Source organism: Colletes latitarsis, chromosome 8 (genome assembly GCF_051014445.1).
Source record: "Colletes latitarsis isolate SP2378_abdomen chromosome 8, iyColLati1, whole genome shotgun sequence".
Lineage (NCBI taxonomy): Eukaryota > Metazoa > Arthropoda > Insecta > Hymenoptera > Colletidae > Colletes > Colletes latitarsis.
Window position 1 is genome coordinate 26,723,993 of NC_135141.1, and position 21,343 is coordinate 26,745,335.

General features: G+C 41.7%; 3 protein-coding genes across 10 annotated transcripts in view; 2 read left to right on the forward strand and 1 right to left on the reverse strand.

The window, feature by feature from the left end:
- Sarm (sterile alpha and armadillo motif) overlaps positions 1-16,165 on the forward strand; it is a 106,474-nt gene extending 90,309 nt beyond the window's left edge. For 7 of the 8 annotated variants that reach the window (XM_076770795.1, XM_076770794.1, XM_076770791.1 and 4 more), the window contains 6 exons: positions 858-1,025; positions 11,158-11,259; positions 12,556-14,556; positions 14,866-15,032; positions 15,139-15,360; positions 16,029-16,165. In XM_076770795.1, the coding sequence (XP_076626910.1) occupies positions 858-1,025; positions 11,158-11,259; positions 12,556-14,556; positions 14,866-15,032; positions 15,139-15,328 (2,628 nt within the window). In that variant the 3' untranslated portion in view covers positions 15,329-15,360; positions 16,029-16,165. Of the gene's footprint in view, positions 1-857; positions 1,026-11,157; positions 11,260-12,555; positions 14,557-14,865; positions 15,033-15,138; positions 15,361-15,457; positions 15,495-16,028 lie in introns of all 8 variants that reach the window. The other variant, XR_013080115.1, reaches the window with a different exon arrangement.
- The window catches only part of LOC143344604 (putative serine hydrolase), a 48,494-nt gene continuing 32,661 nt past the window's right edge, over positions 5,511-21,343 (forward strand). The window contains exon 1 of the mRNA XM_076770812.1: positions 5,511-5,521. The gene's annotated coding sequence lies outside the window, so the exon portion shown is untranslated. The remainder of the gene's footprint in view (positions 5,522-21,343) is intronic.
- On the reverse strand, positions 19,110-21,319 carry Myd88 (myeloid differentiation primary response protein MyD88). The gene is made up of 6 exons (XM_076770801.1): positions 20,796-21,319; positions 20,495-20,691; positions 20,325-20,420; positions 20,118-20,245; positions 19,887-20,055; positions 19,110-19,813 (listed from the first exon to the last, which is right to left on the reverse strand). Exons 1-6 carry the CDS (start codon positions 20,909-20,911, stop codon positions 19,212-19,214), a joined length of 1,308 nt encoding a protein of 435 aa, XP_076626916.1. The 5' UTR covers positions 20,912-21,319; the 3' UTR covers positions 19,110-19,211.

Sequence of the window (21,343 nt, forward strand, 5' to 3'; positions counted from 1 at the left end):
GGACCGTCATTCAAACAAACGATTCTCACGCGTCCAGAAAACTTCAATCCCGATGGTTATTTTTGCCGTTTGAATGTCACACGCCCTGCTGTCGACAGCTGATCTCTTTCCGCTCGGTTTCTATCTTTAACTTCACTTCCGTCGCGGCCAACGTTCAAACTTTTCACCGCGTCATCCTTCGTCGACGGCCAAGGTCGTCGTTTCCATTACCTCGTGAATTTTAAACAGTCATTCGACGCGTTCCGATGAATTAACTTATGGCCCAAGAAATCGGGAGAAGCTTGGTCAACTCCCAACAATGTTCTCTGCAGCCGCCATATTGGTTTCACAGTCTTAATATTCTTATATCTCGAAGTTTGTTAAAGATAGATTAAAAGTGTAGAGGGAATAATTGAACGGTATGATAAGATCTATTTTTCTACGTCTTCGCCTTTTTTTTTAATGATAAAATTTCTTGGGTAAAAATAATTCCATCATATTCCGAAAGAACACTTACCAAAGTATTTGATAAACAAAACAATATTGTTTGCTTTATCATACGTCGATCGATAAAGTGTTCCTCCATAATCTAATGAAATATTGTATAAAGAATAATGGAGCATTGTTTGCCCTATTGTATTTATATCTATCGTTAAGGTGTTCCTTCATAATCTAATAAAATATTTCACAAAAAGATAAGCATTGTTTGCTCTGTTATATATAGACCGATAAGGTGTTTCGTTAGACCTTCCAGAGCCTTTGCAAATAAATAATTGTATATCTTAAAATTAATTTCCTATAATTTAAGTTTTAAGTTTCTTTCAGTGTCGCAAGTTGGACGTTTTGCGTCAGCCTTTATCGATTGTGTAAAATTTCAGGTGGTCACGGACGGTTTCAGCGCCGAGAAGGCGATCGCGAACAGTGCTGAGATGAGAGCATTGCAAGCTGGCGACGTTTCTTACAAGGAACAGAGCGCCGCGACGGCGGCCAGGGCGCGCGTTGAACTCGATGGCGTGTCCGCGGAAAAAAGGGTCGCTGCGGCAAGGGTGAGTCCGCCACGAACGCTTTTCTCGACGCTTTATCGACCCTTTGCGCTCCCAGCACCGGAAACGACTGTCCGGCGATCTACTTGTGTTTTAGACGCACCACACCCTTGTACCCACGAGCTATAAAATATGACGCTTGACGACGCTCACGATACAAGAAAAATCTATCTTTTTGCCCATTAAATACGTTTTAAGAGCTTGCAAGTGTCAGAGGACTCGAAAGAAACGATTTCTTTTACAAAGATCGATGGTCAACTCCCTTTCCTTAAAGTTCCATAGCGATCGTCTGCCAGGCAAAAAGGTCGGAGCGCAAAGGGTGCAAGAAGTCATGAAAATTGCAGTATTAGAGTCCCGATTTTTGTCTAACCACGCGTGTCGAGCCGATACACGTTAGGAAAAGAGGATTCGAGGGCATCTGTGACTCGTCCAGACCCTCCTCTCGTTTATGCGACAAAAGGATCTAAAGGAACTCGACTCGCGTAGAATAGTTTGGCACGAAACTCTGCTAGCGAAGTATCCTCCGAGGTCGTTGACGCCATGGCTTCTCGCTGGTGACGAACTTTCGCGGTCGAAAGTTGGGGGCTGACGTCCCCGATCTTGGATAAACGTTTGAACCTCTAGTTCAAGGAGACGCCTGTGCGTGCGACGATTTTCGCGTCTGTTGGAATAGGATCAAGCGGCCAATGCTGAGGACGCTGCGTGTTTGCATTGGCCCAGGTTAGGGCCAATATTTGAGAATAGATCCGGTGTATTCGATAAAAATTTCACTGTCCAACCCAAGCACGTTTGCTCGAAAATAAATCACAATGCAGAGATTTAATCGTGACAACATAAATAACAACAAAACTTCATCCAGATTAGAGAAATTTAGTGGGAGCTCTAGGGGAATCACAGACACAGTTGGATTTTATATTAATAATTTGAATCTGTTCTAATCGTAGAGATTTAGATTCCAGGAAGGATCGAAATAGATAAATCCACGGGTGGCCTTCCGGATAATCTGTTAATCCTTCCGGACTGATTCTCGAGAAATATTCGCTTTGACGTTTAGATCCGAATCGTAAACTCGTCGTTCGGGAAGAGGTTCCAAGAATCTTCTCGAAACTGGGTTATTCGCCCTGTGGAAATCATCGAACTCGCGAAACACGATTACAGGGATCCCGTTGTTGATTACGCGGACAACGGTTCTCTTTTCGAAGGCCTACGCACCTATTTACGCGACGTACGCGCGCTAAACTTAGACCTTTTTAACCGGACTACGCAGCTTTTGAGTCACCGGGTGAAATTTTTGAACCGGAGCCAATGACTCTACGTCGCATGTTGTTCTCTGTTCCTAGACCTGCCAATGATCAGAGCAGCCTCTTTTGTAACTTCACAGCAGAGATTGGCAGAATTCTTCGCCAGATAAAAGCTTCGAACAAAGGACTCGTTAAATAAAAAGTCCAACTAGGTTCTCTTCCACAGTTACCTCTAAAGAACAGAGTAACGATATTTTAAATAGATGGAAAGTTTAGACTATCTAGTTCCTCAATTGATTTCTCATTTTTGTATTCTTTGTGAGATACTAAGATAGTTAAATACTTGAAAGGTTTAGTTCTTCCAGTACTTTAACGATAGACAAATGGAATAGATTAAGATCATTTCTTGTTTAATTCCTTAATCGATCAGCTCAGTTTCGCCCACAGCGATGTGTTTTACGGTTCGACGCGATGATCGTGACCGCTGGGGATTTCTCGGGAACAGAGTCCTCGCGAAACGTAAACGCAAGCAACGAATTTCTAACGCGTAGAAGGCTCTCGCCTAATGGATAATTCGCGTGCATGCCCTTCGTTTCTAAAGCCACGCGAAAGGCCAATGGGTTTCCCTGGTTTCCGTGAAACGTTCTCGCGCGAAATCACGTGTTATAATCGCCTGGAAACCCTGACCTGTGCGAAGGCTTGACTATGTTTTTCTCTCTCTTTATCGCGAATCCGTTCTCACGACATCTATTTCTGCCATCGTTTACGTGCCACCTTTCTAAACACTATTCATATTCGGCTTTCTCCGCGGGGAAATCACGGTTTACGCGATCATTTTTATACTTTCGAGTCGAATCCTCGAAGAGAGGTTCCTCGAAGTTTCAAATTTCGCGTAGCCTCGTTCCTTTGTTCCGAAGACGCCTCTGTGTCGAAACGCTTCTTGGTACTCTGTTTACCAACGAATCTAGATCCTCCGAGTCGTTGCGCAACTTCTTGCAATTAGATTATTCAGGCTATTCGATCTAGAAAGGCTTAATCATCGATCAGCCGGTAAACACTGCCAAAAATCATGCTCACGGTTATCACAGGCATTGGCAAGCTCGTTCGAGAATCGTTTTATACGATGATTTCGATGAGTCAGAACGTTACACGTGCCTGTACGTCCAACAACACCGTTTTGATGGAATCGTAATTATACCAATCGTTTTTCTCGTATTCTTGAGGTTTTTTAGCGTAGAAAAATAACAAAAGGAAAAATCAAAATGCATAAGAATTTTATCGAAAATTGTTATTGAGTTCTGAACAAAATTATATCATAGGACATCGATGTATAGATCAATTCTATGGCCATTTCGTTCGAATATTGGGAAAATATCTGATATAGAAATACATAGAGTAAATACTCTTCAAACTTGCAAAGTCGAAGAACGCACTTAATAGTTTCGTGAAACGTGCTTTCAATGTCCATTACGCAGAGTCAATCAAAGATAAAAACAAAGATACCGAGAAATTATCGCTCACGGTCGCTATCGATCTCGAAAGCCCAACGTGACCTTTCAGATTACTTCCTTGAAGTTCTGCAAAAGTTTCGATAAATGCAGTGTTAATATTTCATGCAGCCAGCAGTTCCACTTCGCGAAAGAAAGTAACCAAACTTGAGAAATTATCGCGTGTAAATTTTATTCTCAAGACACATTTTTCAGTTTTCATTCGTTAAAAAAACGTGTATAGAGCGTGTATGTAAAATGTTTAATCGATGAATTACTTTACGGAGATACCAATGGTAGCCATTCGAAAAAGGAGTCGTGTTTTAAATGTTTTTGACACTTTGTACGAAACGAAAATCTAGATCAAAGGAGCGTGGAGCGTCCGGAGTCCACCCACGCGAAATACGGTCTGCTTTCGTGGGGTGGTAGAATCACGGGGGTGGAAAGCTCGGTAACCACCGGCAACCAATCGATATCACTCGGAGGACAAAGCAGTTTGTTCCTGGCGTCGACAGACGACGGTTCGCGCGTGTCGATGGGCCAGCAACTGTCGAGCCTCGCTCGGGGACTCTTTCCGGTCCTGAGGCCCAAGAGCGGCGTCAGCCTCGGCGGCCAAGCCTCCAAAATGGTACGATCCAATCCACCTGATCGTGTGAATATGTGCTTACAGTGTCGGTGCGATCGATCGTTTCTAACCTACCCAAAGAAAACAATAAATCATCACACTTGTGACTTGTTCTGATTCGACATTTGGCAAATACACAGAATTTTCGATGGGTTTTAAGGGTGGATCTAGCAAACCATGGCGGGTTAGAGTCTCGAAAGCCAAGCTTGGAATATGAAGTTATGTCGTAGTGTTGGTGCAATCGATTGGTTCTCGCCTGCTCGAAGAAAGTATAAATCGTAGAGAAACGTGTACAACCCCTTGTGTTATACGTAGGGCGACGAGATCCATTGTACCTTTGAAATCGTTCTGATTGAAAGGTAAACGTTTGAATATTTGCACGTTTGCAGGTCTTCGTCGATGGGACTGGTTTAAGAGTTGGATTTAGCGGAGAGCGATAAAGATGGTTTACGTAAACACGTATGACCCATTTAATCTCTCCGAGTTACGGCCATTTCCGTCGAGTTATGTCTGCTTGTTTTTACATCGCACACGACTTCCGTTTCAATACAAACCTGCTAGTTTATCGATCCTCCACGCGCTTTCGAAAATTACGATAGCGTCTCGAGTATGTTTGCAATCCTGCCAGACGCGTTGACAGAGCGTTCGAGCTTAGTTCGTCAAACATTGGAACCGGAAGTTATCGAACTAAGTACTGTTGGCGCTTCGAGATTTATAAATAACCGCGATGAAAAATATTTCCATCGAAAATATCTTTCTGAAAGTTCGAAAGGAAACTTGGAAAGGTCCGAACTAAAAAAGAAATTTTCCAGCGTTACGCGTCCAGTTGATTAATTCCGTTGGTAACGAGCGAAGCTATAAATATTTTTTAACGTGCAATCGTAGCGATTGGGAATACTCGATGTTCTTCTGACATTCGCGAGGAAGACGCTCGAGAACGGAGACTCTCGAGCCGATGGACGCTGACGATAATTGGCTCTTTAACCTCGAGGAGGACGATAAGTGTCGTGAACGGGTTCGTTCAGTCGCGTGTTTTCCTCGTCGCGGACAAGCGGGGAAAACGCGCGCGAAACGGCGAAGGTTAAATTACAGGGAAGCCAAACGGCCGCCAATGATTACAGCGATCGCGTTAATTGAAAAATAGCCGTGCGCCTAGTTATCTTTTAATTTCGTCGTCGTCCGTGGAACGCGGCATTCCAGGTATCGCGTAACGCGTTCGATCCGTGGATCGTTTTATCGGAGAACATCTATCGTTGATCGGTTACTCATAAAAAATATAAGCAGAGAATTTTTGTATAAACTTAGAAATTACAAATTAAGATGGAATAATTTGCAATAGTTCACTAAAGAATCTGCAATTTTTATTGGTTAGATTTCTTTAATTTCCCAATTGTTGGACTGGTTGTATCGTTAAGGATTTTGCAATTGTTTTGCAACGTTTCGCAACGATTCTGCTTCTTTGTTGCCTGGGAGAAACGTGAATCGTGGCGAGCGGTGGTCATTCAATCACGACCAGTGAGATCATCCTCCAAATTTCGGTCGGATTTTCGAGAATCTTTGCCAACGAGGAATAGATGTCACCGATATCATCTCCCGGAACCGAAATAGCGCTCGACCGCGAAAGATGCGCTTGGGTGGATTGCCAGTTACCTCTGCTTCTGCACTCGAGATTTTCAAGGACTTGTTCAAGGCCCTCGAGGTTCCCATGGAGCCCTCGGAAAACTGGAGAACTCTTCGGGACCCTCGAAAACCCTCTTGACTCTAATAATATAGATCGAACAAGACTCTCTTGAATCGAATGAAAAATAGTGGAAACAAAATGCTTCTCAGAGACTCTCGAAACACCTAACCCAGACCTTGTTAACCACACTAACGTCGAATAAAAAATAAAATTTTAGGTTCTTTATTTTGGTTTCGAATGTTAGAGCAATTATAGTCGGGTTATCGTAATTTTTCAAAATCAAAACAGCTTTATTTTTAGAAACGCTAAAAGAATTGATAACCTTATCGCGTTTTGTAGCGAAGATAACGGATCAGAGAAACAGTGCTCGTTGAATATGATTTCCTCGTTAATTTTGCTCGTTTCGTGGTCCCCGATGCAGACAGTGACCTCGTTTACACTGTTATGACAAAAAGTGATAAACGTTATCGGACAGATAAACAACATTTGGAAGAAGCGTTACTCCCAGAATTTCCTTATCTATTTTAAATTTCATTTTTGTACTTTAATCTCGAAAATGGTAGTGTGCTTCTCTATTTTCATCGAGATTTTAATTACTTGCGCCAAAGAGAATCGCAGGATCTATGATGTTGTTCTTCGACCGTGCAGGGTGTTTATAATTAACTAATAAACTCTCGCGAACAAAGGAAATTGTTGATATTGGCACTGAAAATCGCTAACGACAGTGTTCTGTTTACGATGGCGAAATTGTTGAGCCGGTGCAAACTGCATTCCATCGCCTGCTGGGTCGTCTGGTGAAATTTCGTCACACCGCCACTGTAAAATAATAACGAATGCCATTTTCCAGTAATTGATCATCATAATTCAATTTAAGAAAACATTACTGTTCGTGGACTTGACATCGCTTTCATAATGATACCTCGTCTCGTTCCGTTTAGCATCTCAACTTAAATCAACAACGATCATGAGGAAATTTTGCCTCGTTGACACCTGTAACTTTTCTACAGACAGAATCAACATGTTTCTTAATCCTTTATTTCACAACTCCCAGCAATAGTTCATGCAAATCAAGAATCTCCAGCTCTCTCTTATTTTAGAGGCTACTACTGGAAACTGTTCATAATTAATACCTTTTCAGTCATCCATTTAAATCATGATGTCAACTTTGAAGTTGGCGTGATAATTTCCTACCAAAACATGCGTGCCTGAAAATGACTCACTTTATCAACCAGCAAAGCAGAATCGCGATAAGCTTAAGTAGGAGGCCGGTTAATAATATTTCATTTTATTTTCTACGAAATAACAAGATACGGGAAACGTTAGAAACGCTTACGAGATGTTTATAAATTGAAAGCGTTTGATTCGCGCCGTTCAAATCGATAGAAATTCGTATCGGTACGCCCCCGCTGGTTCTTCGTTGCTTCCGGTGGCGTCGGGAAGACACGTTGCGTAACAATGAACGTGCAAGCATTCGGAACAACGAAACAATCCGTGCAGACGTTTAAATACTGCCATGAATGATGCGAACACCGCTATTTTTGGTCGCGGATAAATAGAAACACCGTCTACCGCGGAATCCCGCCTAAAAATCCATCACGTGGCACCTCGTTGCACCTAAACGTGGGCCAGCGCGAAATTAACCTATGCGCCACTCGCCTAATCGCCTTCGAACGAAGCACCTGGGCTCCTAGTACGCGACGCGACGCCTGAATCGTGATCTATCGATCTGATCTCTGGAGTGCACGTTTCCGAATTCTCTTTCTTTATCGGAGAACACACTTTTGATTATCTCGACCGAATCGAGTTCGTTGAGACAGTTTTTAATTGATTTTAATTTATTCAACGGGGGTGATCGACGTCTCGTTCGTTGCACGTGCCAGTGCTATGCACTTTCGGCGAGATGAGTGCACCGTGGCCAGTGCATCGCGGCGTGATTCGACGGAAGGTGTTCGATCGCGAACAGGGGGTGAGTTCATACGTTTTGGAGAACAATTTCACGCGAAACGAGGCGAGGGTTGATGAAAATTCTTGCTCGAACTGTATTTACAATTACTAGTTTAACTCTTATAACAGTTTCTTAAACCTAATTACCAACAGATTGTGTCACAAATGCTTTTGAGGAATCGTATATTGTACAGTTGGCAGGAGTCGGACAATGATTCAACTTATTCGCGACAGATTATGTCATAAATGCTTTCGCCGTGACAGCAAGTATAAACGATGTATCACACAGTTGTGCAAATTACAAGAATAAGATAATAATAATCGTCGAGTTTTCTTTCGAAAAAGAAGTTTCGTCCGAAAGATGTTCTCTCGAAATATTGAACGATTCCGTGAAATGTAAAAGGAATTTTTTCGGTTTAACAAATAAATAAAGAGAGAACGCACAAGAAGGAATACAAGGATTGTTTTTGAACTTTTCCAAGAATACGACGACGAAAAAACTCTCTGCGATTTTCAATGAATATTTGGCAAATTTCTGTTTCTGTATGTTGATTCTGCAGCGTGCTTTGTTCGAGTTGAGTGCATCGGATCGGTGAACCCTCCAATGACGCTCGAAAATCCCGAATTTATCACGGTTTGGGAAACACTAAAACTAGTTTGGACGGTTAGCGTATGCGTTGAACACACATGGGGTAAATAATTGTTATCGACGCGATACGCGTGGTGAAAACGATGCTTTCGTGTATTTTCATTGGAGCGGTCGCTGACGTAAACGATCGTAGGAATATCTGGAAGACGTCGAATACGAGTACATTTAAATTTGTCGAATCTGTTTGCAACGCACGCGCGGCCGCCATTCCAAAAATAAAGCAAAAATTCGCGACCCAACGTTTCTGGAACCTAAGTGACGCGTCTCGTGACTTTAATCGACGCGCAGAAGGTTGATGCCGACGAATCGTTTTAGGAAACTCCGTATTTCGGGCCTTTGAAAACATTTTTCGGATATTTTAGCATTTCAGCGATCGTTCGCGGGAAAATGATTCGTCCTTTAAACATTTTTCCCCCGAGCAGAATATTAAAATAAAAGAGTCTCTGCAAATCGTGACAAACATCCTCCCGTCGCCTTATACGAATAAAAGAGGTATACAGGTCCCATAAAGGTACTCGAAGATACATAAGTTTCGAGTCCACAGGTCTGAACGTTTCACCCACGCTCCCAAAAATAAATAACATGCACGTTCTGTCCGTTTGCGACCGTCTCCATATTTAGCTTGTATCTATAGAAGAACCTGATTTAGAATCTAAGCTATACAACGACGTCCAAAAATTCTCGAGAGGTCGACGACAACCATAAAACATACACACAAGTATATCTCGGACATATACTTTTTATCTTCTCGATTCGTTTACGTTTTCATGCGTTGAAGACCTATCTGTATCTCAAAAAAAATTAAGATACATTCATTCATAAAACCTATCTGAAATTCCGCAGACTGCATCGAACGTGACCTCTCTTAGTCCAAATTCGATACGTTTTCCTCTCGTATTTACTCACTATGTTTGTAATCTTTATACGATCAATTTTCATGGCCAAATTTCGTACGAGATATCGAAATAAAAATATTTGCACCGTCTCGTACGCGTTGAAAAAGCTCGTTGACTTTGGGTATTTCTGCTTCCATTTGTCAAATGGGTTTGTTTGAAGTTTTATTCAGATAGGTTTACGGCTTGTTTTTATTCGCTCGATCCATCGATTCCTCCGGCGCATTCGAACGCAGTTGCCCGATCGAATCGCGCTCTAAAGTCCGTTCTCCGATAACACGTCGATCTACGACGCCACGTGGAGGCCAGGAAACGCGAGGGAGACGCGCAAGGTGGCTGGGACGAAGCCATCCCGCGGCTCGCGACGACAGGGAACCGCGTCTCGTGACGACACGCTCGGATTATATTTAGAGAAATACGTCAGAAGCCGACCGGAGAGGTCGAGCCGCGGCCGATGAGCTTTCGACAGGCCAGACTGTTATGGAACTCTGTCGCGGAAAGTCGTACGCGAAGCTTTTCCCGCCGATTCGCGTTACAAACCATCCACCGTGGACCACCTGGACTGCTTCAACGTCAATTCTCTTTCTCGATCTTCGTACGCGATAAATCGAGTCCCGTGTCTTCGCGTCGTTCGAGTTTTCCTACAGTGAACGATAACATTGATTTTCCTCCTACAACGTACATTTTCTCTTATTAAGTGAACGAATCGATTGGAACAAGGATGTCGAGCGCCTCGGAGGACTTTAAACGGTAAAAGGAATTTTATCATTATCAAAGAATCGAAATTTTATGTTAGAAGCGTATCGTCTAATCGTAGACAATTTTCACAATTTTTCTTCGAGCTGTGTATGGTTCCCGTTGAATTTTTTATACAAAACGTGTTATCGATCGTGCCTCCTTACACCCCTTCTGTATTTTTCTACGTCGCGTATCGTCGAAGCTTTCCTGCAGCGAACTTCGCCATCGATTCTTCTCGCGCCACTTTTTATATTAAAGCGAAAGGAATATTTTTATCGAAGAACGCAAAAGTCTTTGTAAAGAAAGCTTCCAGTTTTCCAAGTTCTCCGTGCAAGACGAAACTGCACAACGCGTTCCTATCTTTTCGTACGATCGTTAAATTTTTCCATCGATCTTTCCCCGGTCGGTGTTTGCACAGTAGCGAGGGTGTCGAGCGTTCAGAACCCGTTCAACGGGGTAATTGAGATTAAGAGTTTGGAGATTTTTTCGCGTCGATTACCGCGAAGAACGAGAATTATTGGGGACTCGATTCGACGAGATCGCAGAAGCGTTTTGATTAATATTCGCACGTGCTCGAACGATAAAACTGTGCGTGTTGCGGGCACAGTGCGACGATTGTGTGCCGCATTGCGATCGTATCGGTGCTTCTGCTACCAAGAATTAGCGTCGTTAGCTAACACGCCATAAGTGGACCTTCGATGGCTTGCTAATTCCTTGCAACGAGTGCTGAATATTAAACATTCTTCCCCGTGGAATGTTTCCCATCTATTACCGGAAGAATTTGCCCAATATTTCTCAATAAAAAAGCGTTCACACACCGTAAAGATCGATTTACAGAATATAAATATTAATAAATCGTTCTCTTTCATGGTTGCAGGAGCAGAGAAGCTTGAAAGCTGGCGATCTATCGCATCAAGAAAGCAACAACATGGCGGCGTCCACGATGAAGCTGCAGAGCGATTCCTTCAGTTCAGAGAAGGTGAAGAAAACAATTTATTAAGTGGTTTATTATTAAAAATCAATTACCACGTTCGTCGAATCCATTCCTAACCGAACATGATTTTCTATAAACCTCTTTCTTTTTCTCCTTGAAGAAAATTCCAGGTACCAAAATGGCGCCAGGAGTTCTGATCGCTGAGTTTGAATTTCTCGTACGTGGAAAGTTTGTCTCTTCCCGAGCATAGTTCCCTCGAGTATCTTTGGCGGAAGAGAAACGACGCCCGGTGGCCAGTTGTCAATTAAAATCTGTTCGCTTTTGGCCAGGTACCAAAGAATCCGTTTCCCGGTGGCTGGCCACGAATGTTCGCCGTTTGATCTAGTCTGTGGCCGTTTGGCGCGTGACGTAGACCACACCACGGTCAAGTAATTTATACGCAGCGTGTAACAACCGCTCTCGATCGTTCTGCGCGGGCTGAAAAGTGGGATCCACGGATTTAAACGGTGGCCAGTTGTCTTTCAACGTTCAGTATTCCCCGTTTTACCGAGTCAGGCGGCTCGTCGTTCCGGAAAATCGAAGAACACTATGACCAGGAGGAAGTGGAGCCTCGACTCTAATATAGTACGCTCGAGGAACTAGAATTGACCCTGGGTGAAATTGAAACGCAGTGATCAGAATTTTTTAAATCGCTCTGTTCCGAGACTTCGTATCGCATAAACTAATTTCTAATACCCTATTATCGTGAAGACGTCGATAGTGTTTAGAAAGGATGTCTTAGCTTACAGTGATATGTTTAGAAACGTTTCGACCATCTCTGTGGATTCTCTTTAACGTTAAACATATTATACACAGTGAATCTGTTATCTTCCTTAACATTGGTCCCAATAATTTTCATCACGAACATTCCTCTTCTTGCACTGGTACCTGTTGGTTCCCGACACCATGTTTGAAAGATGCAGCATCCCGAAATCTTCCGTGCTTTTAGCGTTGCGTGGCGATACAGAAATAATGTTTACATTAACCACGACAACCGGACGTGACACAAGCTCGTGATAATTCTCTCCCGAGGCGATCCTAGCTCGAACGTTTGTTCAGTGCCAAGCTAACTGCCTACTTCCGAGTTGCGGTTGTTATTCCCAAGATTTATAGCTTTGTTAGCTTCCCAAGTATAGACTAGCAAGTTTAATAAAATTCCTAAAGACGATCCCAGAAAAGTAAGTCTCAGACACGAGACTTGACGATCAGATCATCAATAACACAAGATTAACCAACGTTTCTCTCAATATTCCGATCTCAAGGCAAAGTTAATAAACCTAGCCTTCAATTTTCTCTTTCCAGAAAGCCATGGCGGCGCAACAGCAGCGGCAAACAGTCACCTCGACCGGCATCTTCAACCACGAGAAGCACATGGCGTCTAGTTCCCAATCGAGCATCACGATAGCCTCGAAGGGGGTGACGTCGAAGTCGTCGATGATCACAGCGGCAAACGCAGTGAATCAATTGATGAATGGCATGAGGCCAGCGGAGGACGAGCTGCTATCCTTGCCCCTGGACGATCTGGATCTCCTCTGCTCGAAGTCGAATCCACAGGATGTGGATCGAGCCATCGCCAAGTACTGCAGCTTCCTGGACAGCTTCGTGGAACGGCTGAAGGTGAACGAGAGCAAAAACGGCAAGGCGCCGTTGCTCCTGAACAGAGTGAACGAGATCATTAGGAAGGCGTGGGCGGTGCCGACGCACGGGCACGAGTTGGGCTACACTTTGTGCAACACTCTGAGAACGAGAGGTGGACTGGATCTGCTGATGACGAACTGCGTGGCCAGCGACCACGAGTTGCAGTTCTCGTCGGCCAGGTTGCTGGAGCAATGCCTGACCACGGAGAACAGGGCGCACGTGGTGGAAAACGGGCTGGAGAAGGTGGTGAACGTGGCGTGCGTCTGCACGAAGAACGCCAACTCGGTGGACCATTCCAGGGTGGGCACCGGTATTCTGGAACACCTGTTCAAGCACAGCGAGGGCACCTGCAGTGATGTGATCAGGCTAGGCGGGCTGGACGCGGTTCTGTTCGAGTGCAGGAAGAACGATGTAGAGACGTTGAGACACTGCGCCGGTGCTCTGGCCAATCTGTCTTTGTACGGTGGAGCCGAGAACCAGGAGGCGATGATCAACAGGAAGGTGCCCATGTGGTTGTTCCCTCTGGCCTTCCACAACGACGACAACATCAAGTACTACGCGTGCCTGGCCATCGCCGTTCTGGTGGCGAACAAGGAGATCGAGGCGGCGGTGTTGAAGTCGGGCACTCTGGACCTGGTCGAACCGTTCGTCACCTCTCACAATCCCTACGAGTTCGCCAAGTCGAATCTGGCCCACGCTCACGGTCAGAGCAAGAACTGGCTGGAGAGGCTGGTACCGGTGTTGAGCTCCAAAAGGGAGGAGGCCAGGAATCTGGCGGCGTTTCACTTCTGCATGGAAGCAGGCATCAAGAAGCAGCAGGGCAACACCGAGATCTTTCGTGAGATAGGCGCCATCGAACCGTTGAAGAAGGTGGCCAGTTGTCCCAACGCGATAGCCTCAAAGTACGCGGCGCAGGCGCTGCGTCTGATCGGCGAGGAGATCCCGCACAAACTCAGCCAACAGGTGCCCCTATGGTCCACAGAGGACGTCAGGGAGTGGGTGAAGCAGATAGGGTTCGCAGAGTGTGCGCAGAACTTCGTCGAGAGCAGGGTGGACGGCGACCTGCTGCTACAGTTGACGGAAGAGAATCTCAAAGAGGACATCGGCCTGACGAATGGCATCAGAAGAAGGCGGTTCACGAGGGAGCTACAGAATCTGAAGAAGATGGCGGACTACAGCAGCAGGGACACGGGTAACCTGAACAGTTTCCTTCAGTCGATCGGACAGGAGTTCTCCACGTACACGTACAGCATGCTCAACGCTGGCGTTGACAAGGACTCGATCAGAAATCTGTCCGAGGATCAGCTTCATACCGAGTGCGGGATCGCGAACAGCATCCATCGATTGAGGATACTGGACGCCATCAAGAACATGCAACACAATCAGCTGTTGGGCTCGTGCGAGGACGAGTCGCCCGACAAATCGTTGGACGTGTTCGTTAGTTACAGGAGATCCAACGGATCTCAGTTGGCAAGCTTGCTGAAGGTACATTTGCAGCTGCGGGGCTTCTCGGTGTTCATCGACGTCGAGAGATTGGAAGCTGGCAAGTTCGACAATAACCTGCTGCAGAGCATCAGGCAAGCTAAACACTTCCTCCTTGTGCTGACGCCCAAGGCTTTGGAAAGGTGTATACAGGACAGCGAGTGCAAGGACTGGGTTCACAGGGTAAGTTGATTTCAATGATTGGGTACTGCGTGACAGTGATTCGTATCGCGCTAAAGGAAAACTGAGTTGGGCAAAACGTGTCCGACCATTGACTACTTGTTCTACTTGTACTGAAATCCAAGTCATAACATTTCTATCTATATTTCAAAATGAAGAGCGACAGTGTTATCGTTCAGACACGATTAAGGGCATGTTTTTTCAAGTATTTTATCCGCAAAAATGAAGCACGACAGAAATCAGTGTCACAGGATTTATACTTATAATATTTTTGCCGATTGAACAGAATCTGTACGATAATAATATTTACAGGAAATTGTGGCAGCTCTACAGTCGCAGTGTAATATAATTCCCATCATAGACAATTTCCAATGGCCAGAACCTGAGGAGCTTCCTGAAGACATGCGAGCAGTTTGCCATTTTAACGGTGTACGGTGGATTCACGACTATCAAGATGCCTGCGTAGACAAGCTTGAAAGGTGAGCTCCTTGACTTCAATTATAGAAAGAGAAACGCCTTTCGTAGAACCAAAATGTAGATAAGATTAATTGCAAAATAATAACCTTGAACTCTTTGATTTGCAAGGTTTATGCGAGGCGAAATACCAGTCAGATCAGAAATGTCTGGTGGTATTCCAAGAAGTATCGCTACCAAGGACGTGACACAACCAAACACACCGGGTACCACGAATATCCGACAACTGCCAAACTACCAACGTATGCACAGCAATGAAAGCAGGGGCAGCGATAAAGATTCGACTGGTGGACGAGATTGACTAGAGGGCCCGCCCACAGCCATACCAAGCAGGTAATTATTATTTGCAGCTCGACGACGCGTTTATGATTAATCAGATTACTAAACTTCGGGGTATAACATTTAACGCAATATTTTTATTTCCATGTAGCCAGGATTAACAATTGCGATAAGACAATCACGACTAGGTCAGTCCGTGAAATCAGTTTTATATGTTTAAATGGTGTCAGTTCTTTCATGATCGGATCTAAATCAACTGACCGTTCGAGGCCATTCCCCCCACTATACATCAATGAGAAATAGGGAGGGGGCATATGATCGCAGAAAGATCGATAGAAGAGTTCCTCGATAAATTTGAACGGCCAGTTGATTGGGTACCGTCTACAAATAGTGTCTACTCAAATTGTCTTCCATTCTGCTTATTCGTTGTTACTATTGTATGGTACAATTTCAGATGTAAGAAAGTTTAATTGAAAAATAATAGAAACAATAATGTTTTAGTATCGTTACTCATGTATCGTAATATACAGAAATCTTACCATACATAATCAATCTATGTTACAATATTGGCTTAAAAATGTAAGCATGAGTGGTCCAGTCGTGTCTATCCCTTGTTTTGAAGTTGTAAAATTTGGTACAAGGACTGCATGATTGGTGAATGTAATCTTTTCGCGTTTGTCGGTGAACGTAAAGTAAATTAATTTGTTTTATTTAAATTACAGACTTAGAAAATCATCGAGTCCGTCCCGTTGGTTAATGGGTCTGCCACCCACGTCTCCGCGATTGAAGTTCACCCACACGCACCCTGGAGGAAGTCCAGTGCCACGAAGACCTCCGCGCCATCCTCCCTCGCCATCCACTAGATCTCGTTCGTTGGAACTGTTAGACCAAGACGAAAAGAAATCGATCTCCCCGATCAGAGAGTCGGAACCACAACCGAGGCCAAGGTCCAGAAGCTTGGACGGCTTACTAGATGAAGATGGTATAGTACCACCGGACATGAAGACTGAAGAGTCGCCTAAGCAAAACTGTGAAAGCGAGATCAATGCAAAAGTGTCTATCGACTTGGACAAACTTCCTGACTCAAAAGCAAACGTTGATCTTGCGCAGATTGAGTCGGAAGGGACAGGGAATAAAGCGAACGAAGGGTTGGATTATGTTCAATCGGAGAGTTCAAACCGGGAGGGCAGTTCCGTAGTAAAATCGAACGATGATGAAAATCCAACGCCAGTTCCTAGACAGCGAACGAAGACACCTGTCGCGGAAGCAAAGTCGGAAGCGGTCGTTGATATTGTACAGCGAGAAGAAGCGCGAAAATCCTTGACCTTCGAGGAGTCCAACGATAAAGATGAAAGTAACCTATTCGCGCGACCGCCGAAACCTGTTCGATTAGTCAGTGTGGATGGACACCTTTCGATCGTGAACTCGAACGTACAGGATGAGAGGGAGGATTCTCAGACGAGCTCGGTGAAGATCGATCCTTGCGACGACAACGCACAGTTGAAGGAGCGACTGGTGGCTACGGGAAACGATAAATCGACGCTGCTTAAAGCGAAGAGCTGTGGTGCGGGGCTAGATTCCGACGAAAGCATTTCGTCCAACGAGTACAAGCCCAAGCTGAAAGAGCAGGGCTCGCTGCTCTCGTTGCCCACGGGAGCAGAACCGAAACGAAAGAAAAACTTTATGGACAAATGCGTGAATAAGGTGCGGTCTTTCATGAGGAAGTGATGGTAAAGACTTTGTTATTTAATTTTACAATGCTAATTATAGTATGTCGATATTAATTATTGGGACATCGTGATTCCAGCAGCGCGCGCGCGAACATTGCAACCCGAGTGTCGTATATATTTGCTTGTCGGTCAATTTTTCTATTTGTATTAGAATAATTGTTTTCGAGATGTACAGACAGTATTTTTTTTTTTCTCTATGTGCGAACAATTCTTTTTTTTTCAGTAAGTACGTTTAATGAATGTATATATTTGAGGTGCGCGAAAAGAATGCAATTGCGAAGTTTTGGGAGAGTCAGTTTACACGCGAGTATACACGATATTTGTATAAAGATTAAAGCATCGCCATGGTAGAATTACGAGCAATCGTAAGTTTTCTTCTGTACAATGACAGGCAGCATGAAAGTATAACTGATGTTGTGCCTAATTACAAAAGTGTCTTCTTAGAAGTTGAGGTTAGGAAATAAACGAGATTCTCCTCTACGGATGTAAGAGAGAAAGATAGTAGCCTGCTTTTTCAGGTGGCTTTTATATATTTCCTTATCGAATTGTATTATAGGTATGTAAACGCGTAGATAAATAGCATTGTTATTTGTAATACAATTTTTTTAGTCGGTTTTTTTAGGATATCGAATATAAATGTTCTGCTTGCGATGTACATCGTGAGTGAAGGCAGCTAACATATGAAATAACAGCAATTATTACGTAACTGTTAGTTACGATACCTTATTATTTAATAAGCGTTTTTACTGTATCACTTTTAATTGATGTTATCTTACGTACGTAGCAAGTTCGAACAAATCCGTACGAAGTGATTCCTACGAAGCTTCGATATTATACTATTTTAAGATCCTGCCTAAGAATCAAGAAATGTATATTTTACCAAAGTTTCGCAAAGTAAAATTTAAGAATTTTATCAAAAGTTTGAATGTTTCTCACGAAATAAATTTTATTTAGCAAAGTATTACAGGCTCAGTCTGTCATTAACAAACAACTCAACAAACATTTTGAGTAAATTTTTATTTAATTATTAACACATGTACAGATGTAACGTTCGTACGATAACCTTATTTTATTAATATCAAATCAGAATCATATTTTGCTGTGACTTGAAAGTTAGAAATTAATTTACTTCATGCATTTATGACGTCGCTTCTTCCTCTAAGTCGACGTGCTAAATGTAGATCACGGACTTGAAGGGTTACACGCTTTGCGTGCATAGATAATAAATAACAATCTTCAAAGAACTGAACTATGTAAGCTTCCATTGCCTCTTGTAATGCTTCTATCGCGATTGCCTTTATTCTGCATATAATTCGAAAGAAAGAAAAATCATGTTTTTAAAGTATCATAAACATCAGGTTATCTTTTAAAATTCATATATTCGAACACTTACCTAGTGATATATTCATCCAGACCGAACTCAATAATAATTTGCCTAACTAAACGAATAAAAGGGAGTTTTGGTATAATTAGGTTGACAGAGTTTCTTAAATGACGAATTTCTTGTAAGTAACGTACATGTCTACGTCTTTTTTCTCTACGTCTGTCTACTAAAACGTGAGTCTAAAAAAAAATCATAGAAACTACTACTAATAATAATATACGATAAACTGATATCAATTTATTTAAATATGTTTTAAGTGCATTTAAAGGTAATCATACTTACCTTGGATATGCTGCTATTTGATGTAGAAATATTTGATCTAAAACATTAAAATCGTTAACTGATAGATTATTATTCAAACGAATAATACACTATCAGAAACCATTAAGTTCTCCTTGAAGAATCCCAACGATTTTATACATTTTTGTTAAATATAATATTAACTAACCTTGGATTAGATTTTCGACGTACCATTTTTATTACCATTAAGGTATATTACAACTTGCATCTAATTCGCAAATTTCTTGGTAGTTTCGATATACGTAGCTTTATTAACAAAAGAATAAGTGAAAAAACAAAAAAGACACAATCAATGTCAATGGCCCCATAATACGAATTCAACTAAATAAATCTTAGAATCTTACTCACACACGTGCTCAGTGAATATTCAAAATCGATTATTTAGGAAATTAATCTAATTTTGCATATCAAGAATAGTTTATTGATCATTTTACATGTATACATATTCTTATATTCTACATCAACAGTTTGTCCTTTAATATAAACGACTGTTACGACTTTACAGGTATTTTTTTTAATTGTACTTTTCGTACATATTTATTTAGAAATTTTGTTTTCTGCTTCTTTTCCATAGAGGTAGAAGTACTTAACGTATCTAAACCTTCAAGCGATGGTAAACTCACTGTTCCCGTAAGCGGTACATACACTTTCTTATCATTTTCCGTTTTACGAGTCCACCTTTTCATTGTTCGTTGCAAAAAGTTGTTGGACTTTCTATAATTGTCTTTTGGACTGTGTGTATTACCCAACTCTAGATTGCATACAGTTTCTTCTGTTTTTAAGTTTTTCTCGCCGTCTTTCGTTTGTACCCTTTGTAGTCTTGAAGATGTTAAATATTTTTCCGTTTCTCTGTCTATTTTACTGTCATCGTTTTTTTCTATATTGTTGAGATCACTTTCTTTCTTAAGAGGTAATGCACATTGCTCTGGTATTGCATATCCGCCTTTATGCGGTGTTTGGACAGAATCACACAACTTTCCCCAGAAATTGTATAAGCCTGCTCTGTTGTAATCTAACACAAACATGTAGCTCAATTGTGGTGGTAATTGACATTTTTCATATAGACACGGTATGACTTTTCTTTGACGTTTGTCTGTAAGCAATGCAAATATTATAATACAACATTAAGAATTTACGAACGAAATTAATAAACCATTAAATCATACCAATACCCAATGCCTGAGCATAGTTCAAAAAAAATTTATTTGCTGGACTTTTAAGAAAGTTAGGTGATACTATGACAATTAATCTATTACATCTCTCTGATATCAGTGTCATTACAGCTTCGTGTTCGAACGTAATTCCGCCGATTAAATCTCGATCTTTCAAACAAAGCTGAAAAACAAATAACATATTTATTTAATTAATTTTATAATGTACTACTTCCTTCCTTTTACCTTCAAGTCATATTGGTTTTCCAGTTTATCCACCATTTCATTGGCAAAATTAATATCTTCATCAGCATATAATAAAAATGCATCATAATATTGATTTTCTAGTCCTTGCCTTAATCTATGAAGATCATCTATTACAGAAATAAAATAAAGTACAATCTTTACCTACATTATTTCATAATATAATAATATATTTTTTGTACTGCTCACCTACGGTAAGGACTTTTTCATCTATTTCATTAGCAATTGCTTCAACCGATATTTTAGATTTTTCTAGCCCTTTCAAATATTTTTCAGCATCTCTTTCTGTAAGTATTAAACAATACAATGATTAGATATAAAACATTTTTTAAGGAAAATTGAATACTCAAATTACAAACCAAAAAGTTCTGATGTGTCATCTAAAATGTCCCATCTGTCAAGCTCCTCCAACGCTGCTTGGAAGTCTTTGACTGTAACATTCTTTTGCCCTTGTTCCCAAACATTTAAAATATATGTTGATGGATCTGAACACGATGTTAATAATGGCATTACTTCTCCGCTTAAGTTGGATAAATGCGCCAAACCTCGCCAATCTCTATATATATGAAAATTAATAAAAGAAATTCATAAGCATTGACACACATCAAGTGTAAGTGAAAGTGAAATAGTACATTACTTAATTAATATACTTTCAATTACCTCGGTAAACCATTTTCGGACGGAATAACCTTCTGAGGATTTAACAATGTTGCGACAATTTGTTTAGATTCGTCGGACAAGGCAACAAGTGGCACTACTGACAGGTCAACTGTCATTTTTTTATTCAATATAACCTCAAATTATTCGTATCCATGAAATTGTTTTAGTAATTCATAATACACTGATTGTTATAATATATATTAAATTTTGATAATCAGATGCCTTTGGAAAAACATGAGAAGATACACGATCCCTCTTAATGTTAAATTAATATTGTTCATTTTATTGCTGATACGTCGAAAAAATCTCTAAAATTCTCTATACTCGAACTACGTGATTTCACTATCGATTAATATTGCTTTATTTATATCGTAATATTTTTTTCAATTTTACTTTTAACGACTATCGTCGATTAACTTTTATTGAATAACAGTGTTATTCACACTTATATTTAAAAATGATTTCTGCAAGTTCAGAAAACATGATACTCAATGATACTCTAATGACCAATCAAAGTATAGTTTTCAAAGAATTGGAAAGAGTTTAGC